This window comes from Ranitomeya variabilis, chromosome 1 (assembly GCF_051348905.1).
Source record: "Ranitomeya variabilis isolate aRanVar5 chromosome 1, aRanVar5.hap1, whole genome shotgun sequence".
Taxonomy (NCBI): Eukaryota; Metazoa; Chordata; class Amphibia; order Anura; family Dendrobatidae; genus Ranitomeya; species Ranitomeya variabilis.
In genome coordinates this window covers 87,559,064-87,579,167 of record NC_135232.1, presented here as the reverse complement: position 1 = coordinate 87,579,167, position 20,104 = coordinate 87,559,064, and the positions used below count along the sequence as shown (strand labels likewise).

Genomic DNA, 20,104 nt, shown 5'->3' with positions numbered 1-20,104 from the left:
GGTCTGGCCATTAGTCTGAGGGTGAAAAGCAGATGAAAAAGACAAATCTATGCCCATCCTAGCACAGAATGCCCGCCAAAATCTAGACACAAATTGGGTACCTCTGTCAGAAACAATATTCTCAGGAATACCGTGCAATCGGACAACATTCTGAAAAAACAGAGGAACCAACTCAGAAGAAGAAGGCAACTTGGGCAGAGGAACCAAATGGACCATTTTAGAGAAACGGTCACAGACCACCCAGATGACAGACATCTTCTGGGAAACAGGCAGATCTGAAATAAAATCCATCGAGATGTGTGTCCAAGGCCTCTTAGGAATAGGTAAGGGCAACAGCAGTCCGCTAGCCCGAGAACTACAAGACTTGGCCCGAGCACAAACGTCACATGACTGCACAAAGACTCGCACATCTCGTGACAGGGAAGGCCACCAGAAGGATCTTGCCACCAAATCCCTGGTACCAAAAATTCCGGGATGACCTGCCAATGCAGAAGAATGTACCTCAGAGATGACTCTGCTGGTCCAATCATCCGGAACAAACAGTCTATCAGGCGGACAACGATCCGGTCTATCCGCCTGAAACTCTTGCAAGGACCGCCGCAGATCAGGAGAAACGGCCGACAAAATTACTCCCTCCCTAAGGATACCTGTGGGTTCAGAATTACCAGGAGAGTCCGGGTCAAAACTCCTAGAAAGGGCATCTGCCTTAACATTCTTAGAACCCGGTAGGTATGACACCACAAAATTAAAGCGAGAAAAAAATAAAGACCAGCGCGCCTGTCTAGGATTCAGGCGTCTGGCAGTCTCAAGATAAATCAAATTTTTGTGGTCAGTCAATACCACCACCTGATGCCTAGCCCCCTCGAGCCAATGGCGCCACTCCTCAAACGCCCACTTCATGGCCAAAAGCTCCCGATTCCCAACATCATAATTCCGCTCAGCGGGCGAAAATTTGCGAGAAAAGAAGGCACAAGGCCTAATGACGGAGCAGTCGGAACCTTTCTGCGACAACACTGCCCCAGCTCCGATCTCCGAAGCGTCAACCTCAACCTGAAAAGGCAGATTCACATCAGGCTGACGCAACACAGGGGCAGAGGCAAAACGGCGCTTAAGCTCCTGAAAGGCCTCTACAGCATGAGGGGACCAATTAGCAACATCAGCGCCTTGTCTGGTCAAATCAGTCAGTGGTTTAACGACATCCGAAAAACCAGCAATAAATCGGCGGTAAAAGTTGGCAAAGCCCAAAAATCTCTGAAGACCCTTAAGAGAGGAGGGCTGAGTCCAGTCACAAATAGCTTGCACCTTGACGGGATCCATCTCAATGGAAGAGGGAGAAAAAATATACCCCAAAAAGGAAATTTTCTGGACCCCAAAAACGCACTTAGACCCCTTCACACATAAAGAATTAGACCGCAGAACCTGAAAAACTCTCCTGACCTGCTGGACATGAGAGTCCCAGTCATCAGAAAAAATCAGAATATCATCCAGATATATGATCATAAATTTATCCAGAAAATCGCGGAAAATATCATGCATAAAAGACTGGAAAACTGAAGGAGCATTAGAAAGACCAAAAGGCATGACCAAATACTCAAAGTGGCCCTCGGGCGTATTAAATGCGGTCTTCCACTCATCCCCCTGCCTGATCCGCACCAAATTATACGCCCCACGAAGATCAATTTTAGAGAACCACTTAGCACCCTCTATACGAGCAAACAAATCAGTAAGCAATGGCAATGGGTATTGATACTTAACAGTGATCTTATTCAGAAGCCGATAATCAATACATGGTCTCAAAGAGCCGTCTTTTTTTGAGACAAAGAAAACTGTCATGATCTCTGCAGGCAGAGATCATAGCAAGCCTATAGAGGGACAAGCTCTCGGAAGATGGAACTATACTGACCATGAACTAAGCCTGCCGCGCAACTAGAAATAGCCAGGTAGCATTTCCTATTTATCGCTAGATGCCCAGCTCTGGCCTAAGACCTAAATAGCTAGCAGAGGGAAATATAAGACCTGGCTCACCTCTAGAGAAATATTCCAAAGAAGACAGTAGCCCCCCACATATAATGACGGTGAGTTCAGATGAAACAACAAACGCAGCAGGAAAATAGTCTTAGCAAATTTGAGGTCCGCTTACTAGATAGCAGAAGACAGATAGTATACTTTCATGGTCAGCAGAAAAACACTAACAAAACACCATCCAGAGATTACCTTAAACTCTGGCATTAACTCATAACGCCAGAGTAGCAATCCCTGATCAACGAGAGCTTTCCAGACACAGTAACAAAACTTCAGCTGTGAACTGGAACAAATAGGCAAAACAAAACATGGACAAAAGTCCAACTTATCTAGTAGTTGTCTAGAAGCAGGAACAAGCACTGAGAGGCATCAGATAACATTGTTGACCGGCAAGAAACCACCAGAGAAATGAGCTTAAATAGCGACACCCACTACTGATGGAACCAGGTGAAACAGGAAAGAGGATGACAAGTCCAATTCCACAAGCGGCCACCGGGGGAGCCCAGAATCCAAATTCACAACAGTCCGCTAAAGATTGGAGCCAATTTTTCATTCAAAAAGTCAAATGGCGCTCCTTCCCTTCCGAGCCCTGCCGTGCGCCCAAACAGTGGTTTACCCCCACATATGAGGTATCGGCGTACTCAGGACAAATTGGACAACAACGTTGGTGGTCCAGTTTCTCCTTTTACCCTTGGGAAAATAAAAAAATTGTTGCTAAAAGATCATTTTTGTTACTAAAAAGTTAAATGTTCATTTTTTACTTCCATGTTGCTTCTGCTGCTGTGAAACACCTGAAGGGTTAATAAACTTCTTGAATGTGGTTTTGAGCACCTTGAGGGGTGCAGTTTTTAGAATGGTGTCACTTTTGGGTATTTTCAGCCATATAGAACCCTCAAACTGACTTCAAATGTGAGGTGGTCCCTAAAAAAAATGGTTTTGTAAATTTTGTTGTAAAAATGAGAAATCACTGGCCAAATTTTAACCCTTATAACTTCCTAGCAAAAAAAAAAAATTTGTTTCCAAAATTGTGCTGATGTAAAGTAGACATGTGGGAAATGTTATTTATTAACTATTGTGTGTCACATAACTCTCTGGTTTAACAGAATAAAAATTCAAAATGTGAAAATTTTGAAAATTTCGCCAAATTTCCGTTTTTTTCACAAATAAACTCAGAAATTATCGACCTAAATTTACCACTAACATGAAGCCCAATATGTCACGAAAAAACAATCTCAGAATCGCTAGGATCCGTTGAAGTGTTCCTGAGTTATTACTTCATAAAGGGACACTGGTCAGAATTGCAAAAAACGGCCAGGTCAGGCTGGGTCATGAAGGGGTTAATGTGAGGTCTAAGAGGTAAAGTATCTCCTTTGTGGAAAGTGCCATGTTGGCATAGGGAGACTTTCCAGTATATGCTAAGTAATGCCCTCCTGGGAATATAAATATGGAAACTTGTATTTGCTGCTATAGTGGTAATTTGCAATGAGCAATGAGCGGTCTGTAATCGTATCCACCACTTTCTGACTGCACACGTGCTGTACAATATCTTAATGCTGACTGAGTACAGAGCATTGGTTGATGAGCTTGCATGAACTGGCCAAATTATGTGCTAAGTGTCTCATTTTTTCCTAGTATTCAGAAGCAGTATTGCTATATATATTTCACATTGACATGCCCTAGCACGATAGAGTGCAACTTTTTTTGTATATTTTATATGGAAGTGGCTGCTCCTAGTATGCACCTATTCAGACTAGCTTGGATGTGCCATTCAGTCTTTTGTTAATTATATTTAAGAGTATAGAGCGCTGACTGTTCACAGCCCTGGTGCCATCCAGATAACTGTAAGCAAGCAGCTGCAGGGAGAATAAAACTTTTTTTTATCCTACTGGTGAAATTCCAGTTAGGCTGATGCACATGTTTAAAACAGTATTATTATTATTTATTATTATAGCGCCATTTACTGTTTGGGGAGAACTTTGTTGGCAATGTACTTTATTATCTGTATTATTAATTTTACATTTGCATATTGTAATATACTGAACATGTGAATGTGGCTTTTACTAGTACACTTGCATACACAGTGGATATAACAAGTCTACACATCCCTGTTAAAATACTAAGCTTTTTTCATGTAAAAATTGGCCAATTCTGAGCACATCCCCAATTATACGGTAAGTGGATGTTTACAGTTTGGTTTTATTATTTTATTTTTCCCTCCCAAAATAATTTTTTGTTTATCAGTGGTATTATACAGATTTTGGGTGACATTAAAGGCAAAAAAAATTCTGAAACTATTTTTCTTGGTGTGATTTTTATTTTATTTTTTTGCATGTCAAAAACCTGTAATTTCAACAGGGGTGTGTAGACTTTTTTACATCCACATCATGCCTAGCATGTACAATAGGTGTAATGGTGATCATGCTCATCCTGGGGTGCATGTACTTTAGCAGAACACATGAAAACCTTTTCTTACAGTCAGCTGTATCTCTTCATGAATGCTTTTTTGCTTTTGCTTTGATCCTGTCCCATTGTTTTTACAAAAAATACACAAACTTAGTGCAGAATGTGAGTTTGTCTCTTCACTCACCAGACACCTCCACTGTTTATATTCAGAGACTGCGAGGTTGTGTTGGAGGTCAGAGACCCCTGTGATGTGGTCATCTGCTGGGCATGACCTATGGTGAACCTCTGGATGAGGTCATAAGCCTGAAAGTTATTCAGGCGGGAAATTTGATCTTGGTGGTTCCATCAGATTGAACGGTGGATTAGTGGAAGTTTGGTCTGGCACCATGTGCAGATGTCTGGTATGTGGTGTGGATGTTGGTGCAGGGGTCACTTTCACAGTTGGGACGTTAATGAATAATTGACCAATGGGTGCGGGTGAGAGAGCAATGTATTCCTGAAACCAGGCTGTGGAGAAATCTTTAGCATTCATGGCTCAATTTCACAGTGAGAAATTTCATGTTTCCTTTTCTTTTAAAGGGAACCTATCACCCCGTTTTTTCGGTATGAGATAAAAATACTGCTAAATAGGGCCTGAGCTGAGCATTACAATAGTGTAGTTTGTGGACCCCGATTCCCCACCCATGCTGCCGAAATACGTTACCAAAGTAGTCGTTTTCGCCTGTCAATCAGGCTGGTCTGGTCAAAAGGGCGTGTTGTCTTCCCCCAGATTTGGCGTAGTTTTCCGTTGGTGGCGTAGTGGTGTGCGCATGCCCAAGGTCCAGAATCCTCTGCCAGGGGATTTAAAAGAGCGCGCTGTTCGTTATTTCATTGGTGATCGGTGGGCGCGGCCATCTTCCTTTGGCCGCGCGTGCGCAGAAGCGGCGCTCTGCTGGCCGCGGCTTCAGGAAAATGGCCGCCGCGATATCCATCTGCGCACGCGCGGCATCCCGCGACCATTTTCCTGAAGCCGCGGCCAGCAGAGCGCCGCGGCCAGCAGAGCGCCGCTTCTGCGCACGCGCGGCCAAAGGAAGATGGCCGCGCCCACCGATCACCAATGAAATAACGAACAGTGCGCTCTTTTAAATCCCCTGGCAGAGGATTCTGGACCTTGGGCATGCGCACACCACTACGCCACCAACGGAAAACTACGCAAAATCTGGGGGAAGACAACACGCCCTTTTGACCAGACCAGCCTGATTGACAGGCGAAAACGACTACTTTGGTAACGTATTTCGGCAGCATAGGTGGGGAATCGGGGTCCACAAACTACACTATTGTAATGCACAGCTCAGGCCCTATTTAACAGTATTTTTATCTCATACCGAAAAAACGGGGTGACAGGTTCCCTTTAATGGTGTAAGCTTGAGAAAACTAAAACAGCCCCAGGAAATGAATTATTAGTTACCGTATTTACTTTTGAGGTCCAGGTATTGTAAACTTGGTCCTATTCTGTAAAGGGTGACTAAGATATTGATGACCCATGCTTAGGAGGATATACAACAAACGGGCAAAAGTATTGAATTAATCAATCACTGAATTTAGGTTTTTCATTCAGTCCCATTGCCCCCGGTGAATAACAGCACGTCTCTCGCCGTGCCGTCTGCCTTTACTAACATGTGTGAGAGAATGGGGCGTTCTAAGGGCCTCACTGATAACAGCGTGGTCCTGTAATAGGACGCCACCTATGTAATAACTCGATTTATGAATTGTCCTATCAAGTAACTGTAGAAAAAGGCAGGGACCTCCCATCCAAAACTCATATATTGATCCGTTGCTGCGAAGTAAAAATGTATGTAACTGAACATGCAGTTCTAAAGGGAACCTGTCAACAGGATTGTGCTCGGTAACCTACAGATACTGTCAGATAGGTGCTACTGCTCAGGCACCGCTTCCGCCATTTTAGTAGTCAAAAAAAGATGGCACCTGCGCAGTAGCATCTATCGTGTTCCAATAGATGGTACTGCGCAGGCGTTAGTGGTGATATCATGATGGAGCCTCATTTTTTTTTTCTCTACCAAAATAGCAGCAGTATCTGAGCAGTTTCATCTATCGCATTCCGATTGATGCTACGCCATCGCTGGTGCCATTTTCATGTAGCCTATTTTTTTTTTCTCTAGCAAGATTTTCTACAGCTGACATGTGCGCGCAATGTGCGTGAGCGGAATCGCGATCTGCCCGCGCCCACTAACTAGTTAAATGCCGTCAAGCGCTGACAGCAGCATTTAACTAGCGCTCCCGGCCGCGCGGCCGGAGGTACTCGCACCGCTGACCCCCGTCACATGATCGGGGGTCAGCGGTGCATTGCCATAACAACCAGAGGTCTCCTTGAGACCTCTATGGTTGTTGATGGCCGATTGCTTTGAGCGCCACCCTGTGGTCGGCGTTCAAAGTACACCTGAATTTCTGCTACATAGAGGTGATCTGTACTTCACCTCTATGTAGCGGGCGATCAAAAGAATGTATCTACACCAAAATGGTATCATTAAAAACGCCAGCTTGGCACGCAAAAAATAAGCCCTCACCTGACCCCAGATCACGAAAATTGGAGACGCTACGGGTATCGGAAAATCGCGCAATTTGTTTTTTTTTAGCAAACTTTGGAATTTTTTTTCACCACTTAAATAAAAATAACCTAGACATGTTAGGTGTCTATGAACTCGTAATGACCTGGAGAATCATAATGGCAGGTTAGTTTTAGCATTTGGTGAACCTAGCAAAAAAGCCAAACAAAAAACAAGTGTGGGATTGCACTTTTTTGCAATTTCATCACACTTGGAATTTTTTTCCTGTTTTCTGTTACACGGCATGGTAAAACCAATGGTATCGTTCAAAAGTACATCTCGTCCTGCAAAAAATAAGCCCTCACATGGCCATATTGACGGAAAAATAAAAAAGTTATGGCTCTGGGAAGGAGGGGAGCGAAAAACGAAAAAACGGAAAAAGCTCCGGGGGTGAAATGGTTAAACAACCACAAGATGGATTTCTTCAGCCCAGGTATCATTTTAATCAGTATCAGGTCCGCAACCTGCTGACAGGTTCACTTTAAAGCGAAACTGTTACCAGGTTTAACCTACAGGTGCTTCTCAAAAAATTAGAATATCATCAAAAAGTAAATTTATAACAGTTCAAGTCATTACAAACAGAGTGATCTATTTCAAGTTTTATTTCTGTTAATGTTGATGATTATGGCTTACAGCCAATGAAAACTCAAGTCATTAACTCAGTAAATTAGAATAAATAACAAACAACACCTGCAAAGGCTACCTAAGCATTTGAAAAGGTTGCTTAATCTGTTTCAGTAGGCTCCATAATCATGGGGAAGACTGCTGACTTGACAGATGTCCAGAAAGCAGTCATTGACACACTGCACAAGGAGCGAAAGCGACAAAAGGTCATTGCTAAAGAAGCTGGCTGTTCAGAGTGCTGTATCCAAGCATATTAATGGAAAGTTGAGTGGAAGAAAAAAGTGTGGTAGAAAAAGGTGCACAAGCAACCGGGATAACCGCAGCCTTGAAAGGATTGTTAAGAAAAGGCCATTCAAAAATTTGGGGGAGATTCACAGGGCATGGACTGCTGCTGGAGTCATTGCTTCAAGAGCCACCACACACAGACGTATCCAGGACATGGGCTACAAGTGTCGCATTCCTTCTGTCAAGCCACTCATGACCAATGCCAGAAGCGTCTTACCTGGGCCAAGGGGAAAAAGAACTGGACTGTTGCTCAGTGGTCCAAGGTGTTTTCAGATGAAAGTTAATTTTCCATTTCATTTGGAAATCAAGGTCCCAGAGTCTGGAAGAAGAGTGGAGAGACACAATCCAAGCTGCTTGACGTCTAGTGTGAAGTTTCTACAATCAGTGATGGTTTGGGGAGCCATGTCATCTGCTAGTGTAGGTCCACTGTGTTTTATCAAGACCAAAGTTAGCGCAACTGTCTACCAGGAAATTTTAGAGCACTTTATGCTTCTCTCTGCCGACAAGCTTTTTGGAGATGGGAATCTCATTCTTGGCGCCTGTCCACACTGCCAAAAGTACCAATACCTGATTTAAAAACAACAGTATCACTGTGCTTGATTGGCCAGCAAACTCTCCTGACCTTAACCCCATAGAGAATCTATGGCATATTGTCAAGAGGAAGATGAGACACCAGACCCAACAATGCAGACGAGCAGAAGGCTGCTATCAAAGCAACCTGGGCTTCCATAACACCTCAGCAGTACCACAGGCTGATCGCCTCCATGCCACGCCGCATTGATGCAGTAATTGATGCCAAAGGAGACCGACCAAGTATTGAGTGCATTTACTGAACATATATTTCAGTAGGCCAACATTTCGGATTTTAAATTTTTTTTTTTAAATCTGGTGTTATAAAGTATTCTAATTTACTGAGATAATGACTTTTGGGTTTTCATTGGCTGTACAACTTTTTTTTATTACTTGATGAGATATCCACATAGAAAAGAAGTTATAATATATAGCATTATACCAATATTTCTTATCCTGTTACGTTTCTATTCTTCTTTTGTTCTTTCAGTGGAATGAAACAATTGAACTTTTCCGCTCGGGAATGACCCAGAAGAAGCATCGCGTGCACTTTAAAACTTATGATCGGTGTTTCACTGCGACTGAAGCTGTGGATTGGTTGCATGAACTACTCCAGTGTAACCAAAATTTTGGTCCAGAAGTAACTCGAGGTCAGACAATCCAGCTATTAAAGAAGTTCTTGAAGAACCATGTAATTGAGGATGTGAAGGGAAGATGGGGTAAAGAAGACTTTGAGGATAGTAACAGCCTGTACAGGTAAACTCTGTGACTGTAAATGATGATCTGCACGGCTGGGTCTTTGTTGTTCAGATTACCTGTTTACCCCCTTCCTCTCCTTAATTTCCAACCAAAGCCACTAATGAGAAGGAACAAAAACGTGGAACCATAAAACATAGAATTAGTCCTAAAATGCTAATTATCATCTGATTTTAAAATGTTTGGACTGCCTCACATCACTTGACATATCCGCTTGTACTGTACAAAAATATTATTAAATGGGTGTGTTTGTATTTACATAGGTTTTCCTCACCATATTCTATCTCAAATTGGTATCCATTTTATATACATTTGGCACATATCTGTTTTTTATTTATTTTTTTTTTTTATGGGGTGCAAAAATAGGCTGCGCCTTTTTGAGCCTCTTAAAAGGAATCTGTCACCCCAATTTTCGCCTATAAGATGCGGCCACCGCCATCAGGGGCTTATCTACAGAATTCTGTAATGCTGTAGATAAGCCCCCGATGTAACCTTCAAGATAAGAAAAACAGGTTATATTATACTCACCCGGGGGCGGTCCTGGTTCGGTCAGGTCCGATGGGCGTCGCGTTGCAGGTCCGGCACCTCCCATCTTCATACGCTGATGTCCTCTTCTTTGCTTCCTGCCGCGGCTCCTGCGCAGGCGTACTTTATCTGCCCTGTTGAGGGCAGAGCAAAGTAGTGCAGTGCGCAGGCGTCGGGCCTCTCTGACCTTTCAAACAAGCAAACAAGAGGACGTCATTGTATGAAGATGGGAGGTGCCAGACCCGGATCACGACGCCCATCGGACCGGACCAAACCGGGACCACCCCTGGGTGAGTATAATCTAACTTGTTTTTCTTATCTTTCAGGTTACATTGGGGGCTTATCTACAGCATTACAGAATGCTGTAGATAAGTCCCTGATGGCGGTGGCCGCATCTTATAGGCAAAAATTGGGGTGACACATTCCCTTTAACAAAATATGGATGAAAATCATTTCTGTTTTTCTATAGCATTACTGTCTGTAGGAGACAGATGCATAATCGCAGTACCCCTGCGTTGCTTCCATGCTGTGACAGCAAACCTGCCTCTGCTTGCAGCCTTCGAGAGAGAGTTTGGTACAGCAGCTCAGCCGTGCTCCTGGCCTGATCTGTTAATCCCCATTCATGAGTGCACTGAATCCCGGTAAAGCAAGAAGCTGGAGGCAGGTAGTGGGGTGCTCCTGAAGGGTCATCTTGACACAACACCTGGATGGACAAATGTCTTTTTTTCGGCCTTGCTAACTATGTTACTATGTTGCGTTTTTAACTTGCTATTTGGGGAAGACTCCTTTATCCCCTGCCTTGAGAATGGGGCCCTGCAGAGTCCTGTCTTGAACAGAGTGATTCATAAATGCTCAATGAGACTTCCAGAAATAGTTGAGAACTGTACTCTACTCTACTTTTGTGACAGTCCCTTTAGACAATTAAAGGCATGGACGCTGAACATGCGCCCCTCCGCTCCTTGCCACACAGGTCAGCAGTCTGATTTTGAGCGATCTACAAATTGGCCCTAATGGCATTATTTGTGATTTTGAGATGATCCCTTTAAAGGGAGTCTGTCACCCCAAAATTCGAGTATGAGCTGCAGCCACCGGCATCAGGGGCTTATCTACAGCATTCTGTAAGGGTATGTGCACACGTCCGGATTTCTTGCAGAAATTTCCTGAAGAAAACCGGAAATTTTCTGCAAGAAATCCGCATTTTTTTTTTTTGCGTTTTTTTTCCGTTTTTTTCGCGTTTTTTTTTAGCATTCTGCAAGCGTAATTAGCTTGCAGAATGCTAAAGTTTTCCAAGCGATCTGTAGCATCGCTTGGAAAACTGACTGACAGGTTGGTCACACTTGTCAAACATAGTGTTTGACAAGTGTGACCAACTTTTTACTATAGATGCAGCCTATGCAGCATCTATAGTAAAAGATAGAATGTTTAAAAATAATTAAAAAAAAAATTATTATACTCACCTGCAGACCTCAGCGGCGTCCGTTCCGTATAGATGATGTGTGCGGGCAGGACCTTCCATGACGTCGCGGTCACGTGAGCGGTCACATGACCGGTCTCGACCAATCACAGGACAGTGACGTCATCGCAGGTCCTTCACCGCACACCAGCTACAGGAACCGAAGCGGCAGCATGCACCTGAGAGGCGGGAAGACATCGAGGGTGAGTATATCACTATTTTTTATTTTAATTCTTTTTTTTTTACCACTTATATGGTGCCCAGTCCGTGGAGGAGAGTCTCCTCTCCTCCACCCTGGGTACCAACCGCACATGATCTGCTTACTTCCCGCATGGTGTGCACAGCCCCGTGCGGGAAGTAAGCAGATCAATGGACTCCTAGGTGTGCGGAATCCCCGCAATTCCGCATTTTTAATGAACATGTTGCTTTTTTTTCCGCGATGCGATTTTTTCGCGGAAAAAATCGCAACATTTGCACAAAAAATGCGGAATACACTGTAAATAATAGGAGGCATAGGTTAGCGGTTTTTTTCGCTTTTATCACGTTTTTATAGCGAAAAAAACGCGAAAAATCCTGAACGTGTGCACATGACCTAATGCTGTAGATAAGCCCCCGATGTATCCTGAAAGATAAGAAAAACAGGTTATGTTAAACTCACCCATGGGTGGTCTTGGTTCAGGTCCGATGGGAGACGCCGGACCCCGACACCCATCGCCATGTGATGATGTCCTCTTCTTTTCTTCCTGCACAGGCGTACTTTATCTGACCTGTTGAGGGCAGAGCAAAGTACTGCAGGTGCATTGAGGATCTGCCATAAATATTTGTGATAAGAACCTCTAAAATGAGAACTGGTGTAGTGTTACAGTGGTTTTCTGAGACAATGCACATGTGATAATGTCCCTGACACCCGACTGTCCTCCAATCCATGGCCCCAGCAGAAATTGGATGAGATCACTGGAGGTGCTTGTACCACAGCCATGAGAGTTAGAACCATTGAATGGGTTGGCAGCTTTATCTTTTATTTTAACAAAAGTACTGAGGAAATGACTTTGTGTCGTTTCCTAATATAGAAGTATTGCAGGTTCTCCTCCTAATCTTATTAGTACCACATCCTGACTCACTGTACAGATCCTATGTACACAATATGGCCGCCGATGGAGAAGGAACATGTGACCAGACCTGTCCATCAGCCTCCTGCAGCGCCCCAGAGTCCTGGTCGTTGCAGTACTGATGCTCCGCCGCTAAGGGGGTATTGGTACGTCTGATGGCACTGAAGGAGTTCACCTGACCAGGTATCACAGACACCAATACACTTCACAGTCTGGCCTCCAGGGGGAGCTAAGGGTGCTGTGTATTAGGCCACTTCTCACAATCTGGTAAAACTGGGGGTTAGATAGGAAGTTAGTCAGAAGCTGACTGGGTTGGAACCAGGCAACATCCTGTGGCAGAGGGTGTTGCAGGGGAAGATTCAGGGGGGTCCCTGTCAGGGGTGGGATCCTGACAGAGGCCTAGCGAACAGAAAGAACGTTACGGGACCGCGCCTGCACTTCATTGCGGCGGTACCCCAAGAAAGGACAAGAAGCGAGTTTTATTGTGAAGAGTGAGAAACGAGATCAACGCAACAAGGAGAAACACCAGTAGGAGTCGTGCTGTAAGACGAGGCAACATCCTACTGAGGCGCGTAGCCGGTGGCCGGAACGCCGAGGAAGTATTGAGCTCCAAGTGTCATGATCTCTGCAGGCAGAGATCATAGCAAGCCTATAGAGGGACAAGCTCTCGGAAGATGGAACTATACTGACCATGAACTAAGCCTGCCGCGCAACTAGAAATAGCCAGGTAGCATTTCCTATTTATAGCTAGATGCCCAGCTCTGGCCTAAGACCTAAATAGCTAGCAGAGGGAAATATAAGACCTGGCTCACCTCTAGAGAAATATTCCAAAGAAGACAGTAGCCCCCCACATATAATGACGGTGAGTTCAGATGAAACAACAAACGCAGCAGGAAAATAGTCTTAGCAAATTTGAGGTCCGCTTACTAGATAGCAGAAGACAGATAGTATACTTTCATGGTCAGCAGAAAAACACTAACAAAACACCATCCAGAGATTACCTTAAACTCTGGCATTAACTCATAACGCCAGAGTAGCAATCCCTGATCAACGAGAGCTTTCCAGACACAGTAACAAAACTTCAGCTGTGAACTGGAACAAATAGGCAAAACAAAACATGGACAAAAGTCCAACTTATCTAGTAGTAGTCTAGAAGCAGGAACAAGCACTGAGAGGCATCAGATAACATTGTTGACCGGCAAGAAACCACCAGAGAAATGAGCTTAAATAGCGACACCCACTACTGATGGAACCAGGTGAAACAGGAAAGAGGATGACAAGTCCAATTCCACAAGCGGCCACCGGGGGAGCCCAGAATCCAAATTCACAACAGTACCCCCCCCTCAAGGAGGGGGCACCGAACCCTCACCAGATCCACCAGGGCGACCAGGATGAGCCCTATGGAAGGCACGAACAAGATCAGAAGCATGAACATCAGATGCATTGACCCAAGAATTATCCTCCTGGCCGTAACCCTTCCAGTTGACCAGATACTGGAGTCTCCGTCTGGAAACACGAGAGTCCAAAATTTTCTCCACAACGTACTCCAACTCACCCTCAACCAACACCGGAGCAGGAGGCTCAACTGAAGGTACCACAGGTACCTCATACCTGCGCAATAACGACCGATGAAAAACGTTATGAATGGAAAAGGACGCAGGGAGGTCCAAACGGAAAGAAACAGGATTAAGAATCTCCAATATTCTATAAGGGCCGATGAACCGAGGTTTAAACTTAGGAGAAGAGACCCTCATAGGGACAAAACGAGAAGACAACCACACCAAATCTCCAACACAAAGCCGAGAACCAACACGACGATGACGGTTGGCAAAACGCTGAGTCTTCTCCTGGGACAACTTCAAATTGTCCATAACCTGCCCCCAGATGTGATGCAATCTCTCCACCACCGCATCCACTCCAGGACAATCCGAGGATTCCACCTGACCGGAGGAAAATCGAGGGTGAAACCCCGAATTACAGAAAAACGGGGACACCAAGGTGGAAGAGCTGGCCCGATTATTGAGGGCGAACTCTGCCAATGGCAAAAAAGCAACCCAATCATCCTGGTCAGCAGAGACAAAACACCTCAGATATGTCTCCAGGGTCTGATTAGTCCGCTCGGTCTGGCCATTAGTCTGAGGGTGAAAAGCAGATGAAAAAGACAAATCTATGCCCATCCTAGCACAGAATGCCCGCCAAAATCTAGACACAAATTGGGTACCTCTGTCAGAAACAATATTCTCAGGAATACCGTGCAATCGTACAACATTCTGAAAAAACAGAGGAACCAACTCAGAAGAAGAAGGCAACTTGGGCAGAGGAACCAAATGGACCATTTTAGAGAAACGGTCACAGACCACCCAGATGACAGACATCTTCTGGGAAACAGGCAGATCTGAAATAAAATCCATCGAGATGTGTGTCCAAGGCCTCTTAGGAATAGGCAAGGGCAACAGCAGTCCGCTAGCCCGAGAACTACAAGACTTGGCCCGAGCACAAACGTCACATGACTGCACAAAGACTCGCACATCTCGTGACAGGGAAGGCCACCAGAAGGATCTTGCCACCAAATCCCTGGTACCAAAAATTCCGGGATGACCTGCCAATGCAGAAGAATGTACCTCAGAGATGACTCTGCTGGTCCAATCATCCGGAACAAACAGTCTATCAGGCGGACAACGATCCGGTCTATCCGCCTGAAACTCTTGCAAGGACCGCCGCAGATCAGGAGAAACGGCCGACAAAATTACTCCCTCCCTAAGGATACCTGTGGGTTCAGAATTACCAGGAGAGTCCGGGTCAAAACTCCTAGAAAGGGCATCTGCCTTAACATTCTTAGAACCCGGTAGGTATGACACCACAAAATTAAAGCGAGAAAAAAATAAAGACCAGCGCGCCTGTCTAGGATTCAGGCGTCTGGCAGTCTCAAGATAAATCAAATTTTTCTGGTCAGTCAATACCACCACCTGATGCCTAGCCCCCTCGAGCCAATGGCGCCACTCCTCAAACGCCCACTTCATGGCCAAAAGCTCCCGATTCCCAACATCATAATTCCGCTCTGCGGGCGAAAATTTGCGAGAAAAGAAGGCACAAGGCCTAATGACGGAGCAGTCGGAACCTTTCTGCGACAACACTGCCCCAGCTCCGATCTCCGAAGCGTCAACCTCAACCTGAAAAGGCAGATTCACATCAGGCTGACGCAACACAGGGGCAGAGGCAAAACGGCGCTTAAGCTCCTGAAAGGCCTCTACAGCATGAGGGGACCAATTAGCAACATCAGCGCCTTGTCTGGTCAAATCAGTCAGTGGTTTAACGACATCCGAAAAACCAGCAATAAATCGGCGGTAAAAGTTGGCAAAGCCCAAAAATCTCTGAAGACCCTTAAGAGAGGAGGGCTGAGTCCAGTCACAAATAGCTTGCACCTTGACGGGATCCATCTCAATGGAAGAGGGAGAAAAAATATACCCCAAAAAGGAAATTTTCTGGACCCCAAAAACGCACTTAGACCCCTTCACACATAAAGAATTAGACCGCAGAACCTGAAAAACTCTCCTGACCTGCTGGACATGAGAGTCCCAGTCATCAGAAAAAATCAGAATATCATCCAGATATATTATCATAAATTTATCCAGAAAATCGCGGAAAATATCATGCATAAAAGACTGGAAAACTGAAGGGGCATTAGAAAGACCAAAAGGCATGACCAAATACTCAAAGTGGCCCTCGGGCGTATTAAATGCGGTCTTCCACTCATCCCCCTGCCTGATCCGCACCAAATTATACGCCCCACGAAGATCAATTTTAGAGAACCACTTAGCACCCTCTATACGAGCAAACAAATCAGTAAGCAATGGCAATGGGTATTGATACTTAACAGTGATCTTATTCAGAAGCCGATAATCAATACATGGTCTCAAAGAGCCGTCTTTTTTTGAGACAAAGAAAAACCCAGCTCCCAAGGGAGAAGAAGATGGACGAATATGTCCCTTTTCCAAAGACTCCTTTATATATTCCCGCATAGCAGCATGTTCCGGCACAGACAGATTAAACAAACGACCCTTGGGATATTTACAACCCGGTATCAAATCTATGGCACAATCGCACTCACGGTGCGGAGGTAACGACCCAAGCTTGGGTTCGTCAAAGACGTCTTGATAATCAGAGAGGAACTCAGGGACTTCAGAGGGAATGGACGACGAAATAGAAACCAAAGGTAAGTCCCCATGAATACCCTTACATCCCCAGCTCAACACAGACATTGCTCTCCAGTCCAAGACTGGGTTGTGAGACTGCAACCATGGCAATCCCAGTACCAAATCGTCATGTAAATTATACAGCACCAGGAAACGAATAATCTCCTGGTGATCCGGATTGATACGCATGGTTACTTGTGTCCAGTATTGTGGTTTATTATTAGCCAATGGGGTGGAGTCAATCCCCTTCAGAGGAATAAGAGTCTCCAAAGGCTCTAAATCAAAACCACAACGATTGGCAAAGGACCAATCCATAAGACTCAGAGCGGCGCCAGAGTCAACATAGGCGTCCGTGGCAATGGATGACAAAGAGCAAATCAGGGTTACAGACAAAATAAACTTAGACTGAATGGTGCCAATGGAAACAGCCTTATCAAGCTTCTTTGTACGCCTAGAGCATGCTGATATAACATGAGTAGAATCCCCACAATAGAAACACAATCCATTCTTCCGTCTAAAATTCTGTCGCTCGCTCCTGGACAGAATTCTATCACACTGCATACTTTCTGGCGTCTTTTCCATAGACACCGCCAGATGGTGCACCGGTTTGCGCTCCCGCAGACGCCTATCAATCTGAATAGCCATTGTCATGGACTCATTCAGACCTGCAGGCACAGGGAACCCCACCATAACATCCTTAACGGCATCAGAGAGACCTTCTCTGAAAGTTGCCGCCAAGGCGCACTCATTCCACTGAGTAAGCACAGACCATTTACGGAATTTTTGGCAGAAAACTTCAGCTTCGTCTTGCCCCTGAGATAGTGCCATCAAAGTTTTTTCTGCCTGAAGTTCCAAATGAGGTTCCTCATAAAGCAAGCCCAAGGCCAGAAAAAACGCATCCACATCGCGTAACGCAGGATCCCCTGCTGGCAATGAGAAGGCCCAATCTTGAGGGTCACCCCTGAGCAAGGAAATCACAATCCTAACCTGCTGAGCAGGGTCTCCAGCTAAACGAGACTTCAGGGACAAATAAAGCTTACAATTATTTCGGAAATTCTGGAAGCTAGCTCTATGCCCTGTGAAGAACTCCGGCAAAGGAATTCTCGGCTCAGATACCGGAGCATGTACCACAAAATCTTGTAAATTTTGTACTTTCGTGATGAGATTATTCAAACCCGCAGTTACACTCTGGAGATCCATTATTGTCAGGTGCACACAGAGCCATACAGAGATTAGGAGGAGAGAGAGAAAAAAGACTGCAGCAAGGCAGACTGGAGGAAAAAAAAAAAAAAAAAAAATTCCAGCAGACTTCTTATAACTCTCCTTTCTCAACCTGGGTCTTTAACACTTTATTGGCCGGTCAAACTGTCATGATCTCTGCAGGCAGAGATCATAGCAAGCCTATAGAGGGACAAGCTCTCGGAAGATGGAACTATACTGACCATGAACTAAGCCTGCCGCGCAACTAGAAATAGCCAGGTAGCATTTCCTATTTATAGCTAGATGCCCAGCTCTGGCCTAAGACCTAAATAGCTAGCAGAGGGAAATATAAGACCTGGCTCACCTCTAGAGAAATATTCCAAAGAAGACAGTAGCCCCCCACATATAATGACGGTGAGTTCAGATGAAACAACAAACGCAGCAGGAAAATAGTCTTAGCAAATTTGAGGTCCGCTTACTAGATAGCAGAAGACAGATAGTATACTTTCATGGTCAGCAGAAAAACACTAACAAAACACCATCCAGAGATTACCTTAAACTCTGGCATTAACTCATAACGCCAGAGTAGCAATCCCTGATCAACGAGAGCTTTCCAGACACAGTAACAAAACTTCAGCTGTGAACTGGAACAAATAGGCAAAACAAAACATGGACAAAAGTCCAACTTATCTAGTAGTAGTCTAGAAGCAGGAACAAGCACTGAGAGGCATCAGATAACATTGTTGACCGGCAAGAAACCACCAGAGAAATGAGCTTAAATAGCGACACCCACTACTGATGGAACCAGGTGAAACAGGAAAGAGGATGACAAGTCCAATTCCACAAGCGGCCACCGGGGGAGCCCAGAATCCAAATTCACAACATCCAAGCCTTACTTCAAACCTACGGCAGGACAGTCAGTTATAGGCGGGCTGTCTCACCCAAAATCACCTAAGCAGACATAGGGGGCAACAGTTGGAGAGGGGCGACTCTAGGGTCCCGGAAGACCTCCAGGCCTACCCATCATACGGGTGCGTCCTAGCCATATCATCTGGGGGACGAAGAAGAACATCAGAATCAGTTGTGAGGGAACTTCAGAAACAGACACAACAGTTGTGAGGACTATCCCGTGGTGCTAAGCAGGGAAGGACTACAACACACAAGCGCTAGAAGGTAGGCACAGATTTCCACCTGCAAAGGGAACTCTGGAGGTGCCATCGGACCGGCCGGTCTCAGCCAGCCCGGTTAACCGTATTCCGGATTGTGGATCCTGAAGCCTTCAGTAAAGAGGTAAAGAGACTGCAACCTGGTGTCCTCGTTATTCATCGCGACCTGCACCACACCACAACATCGTCACTCTCCACTTTCACTGGATGCCCCTCAGCAGGGTCACGGACCGGGTCTAGCCACCGTGACAACCCCAGAGACAGAGAGGCCCGGTACCGGGTACCCCTCGGCCCTGCGGCAGTGGGGGCTTTCCACTCCTCCAATAGAAGAATGGAGGAGGCTGATGGACAGGTCTGGTCACATGATCCTCTGTTAGCTACCATGTTGAGGACAGGAGAACTGTATGTGACGAAAACTGCACTAACAAGAGCAGGAGGAGAACCGGTAATAATCTATTAGAAATTGCCACAAAATCATGTCCCCAATCACATTTGCTGAGATAAAGTGGCCAAACCCTTTAATTATACATTCTATTATAACCTCGGTAAGCCTTTATTTCAAGAGTGGGCACTGGTTAGGCCTCTCCGGGGGGCGGTTTAATTGAATATCTCTTTGATATTGTACACTCGTTTTATGTATTAGTTTGACAGTCGCTTTGACATCACAATTGTTTAACTTTATTGTTCATCTCTTGATTGTTTGTTTCTTTTTTATAATTTAAATTTAACTCCAGGTTTCCGCCAACATCCCCTCTTAAACCATATCCCAAAAGACCTCAGCTAAGAGCGGACCCTCTCCCATTCCCTCGCTGGTCTGATGAAGAGTCTGTGATGTCACACACTTATATTCCTGTGAAACCTCTTGTAATGGTTTGTATTATTTTTTTTTACCATGGTATTGTTTTTTGCGTCAGCCATATGTGAATAATTGTGGTACAGCAGCAAATTTCGCTACTATTGATAGTCAGTGCATTACAGGGACAGACTAATACTTGGGCAGCCACAGCTGGGGGAATCTATCAGTCAGGGTATTCGGGTGCTCTGGAGTGGGGAATGCCTTTTGACCTCCGATTATATAATTAATTCTATGATGGGAATAATCAATTATAAAGGCATCTCCCTTCCCGTAGTCCCTTAAGGGGCAAACATTTTGTGCCCTCCTCATGTCTCTGCACCATGTTATGTGTTTTTTAAT

The 20,104-nt window shown here is 45.0% G+C and overlaps 1 protein-coding gene across 1 annotated transcript in view; it reads left to right on the top strand.

Moving 5' to 3' along the window:
• Positions 1–20,104, top strand: part of DEPDC1B (DEP domain containing 1B) — a 100,566-nt gene that overhangs the window by 18,658 nt on the left and 61,804 nt on the right. The window contains exons 2-3 of the mRNA XM_077285875.1: positions 8,998–9,263; positions 19,644–19,779. Coding sequence (XP_077141990.1) covers positions 8,998–9,263; positions 19,644–19,779 — 402 coding nt within the window. The remainder of the gene's footprint in view (positions 1–8,997; positions 9,264–19,643; positions 19,780–20,104) is intronic.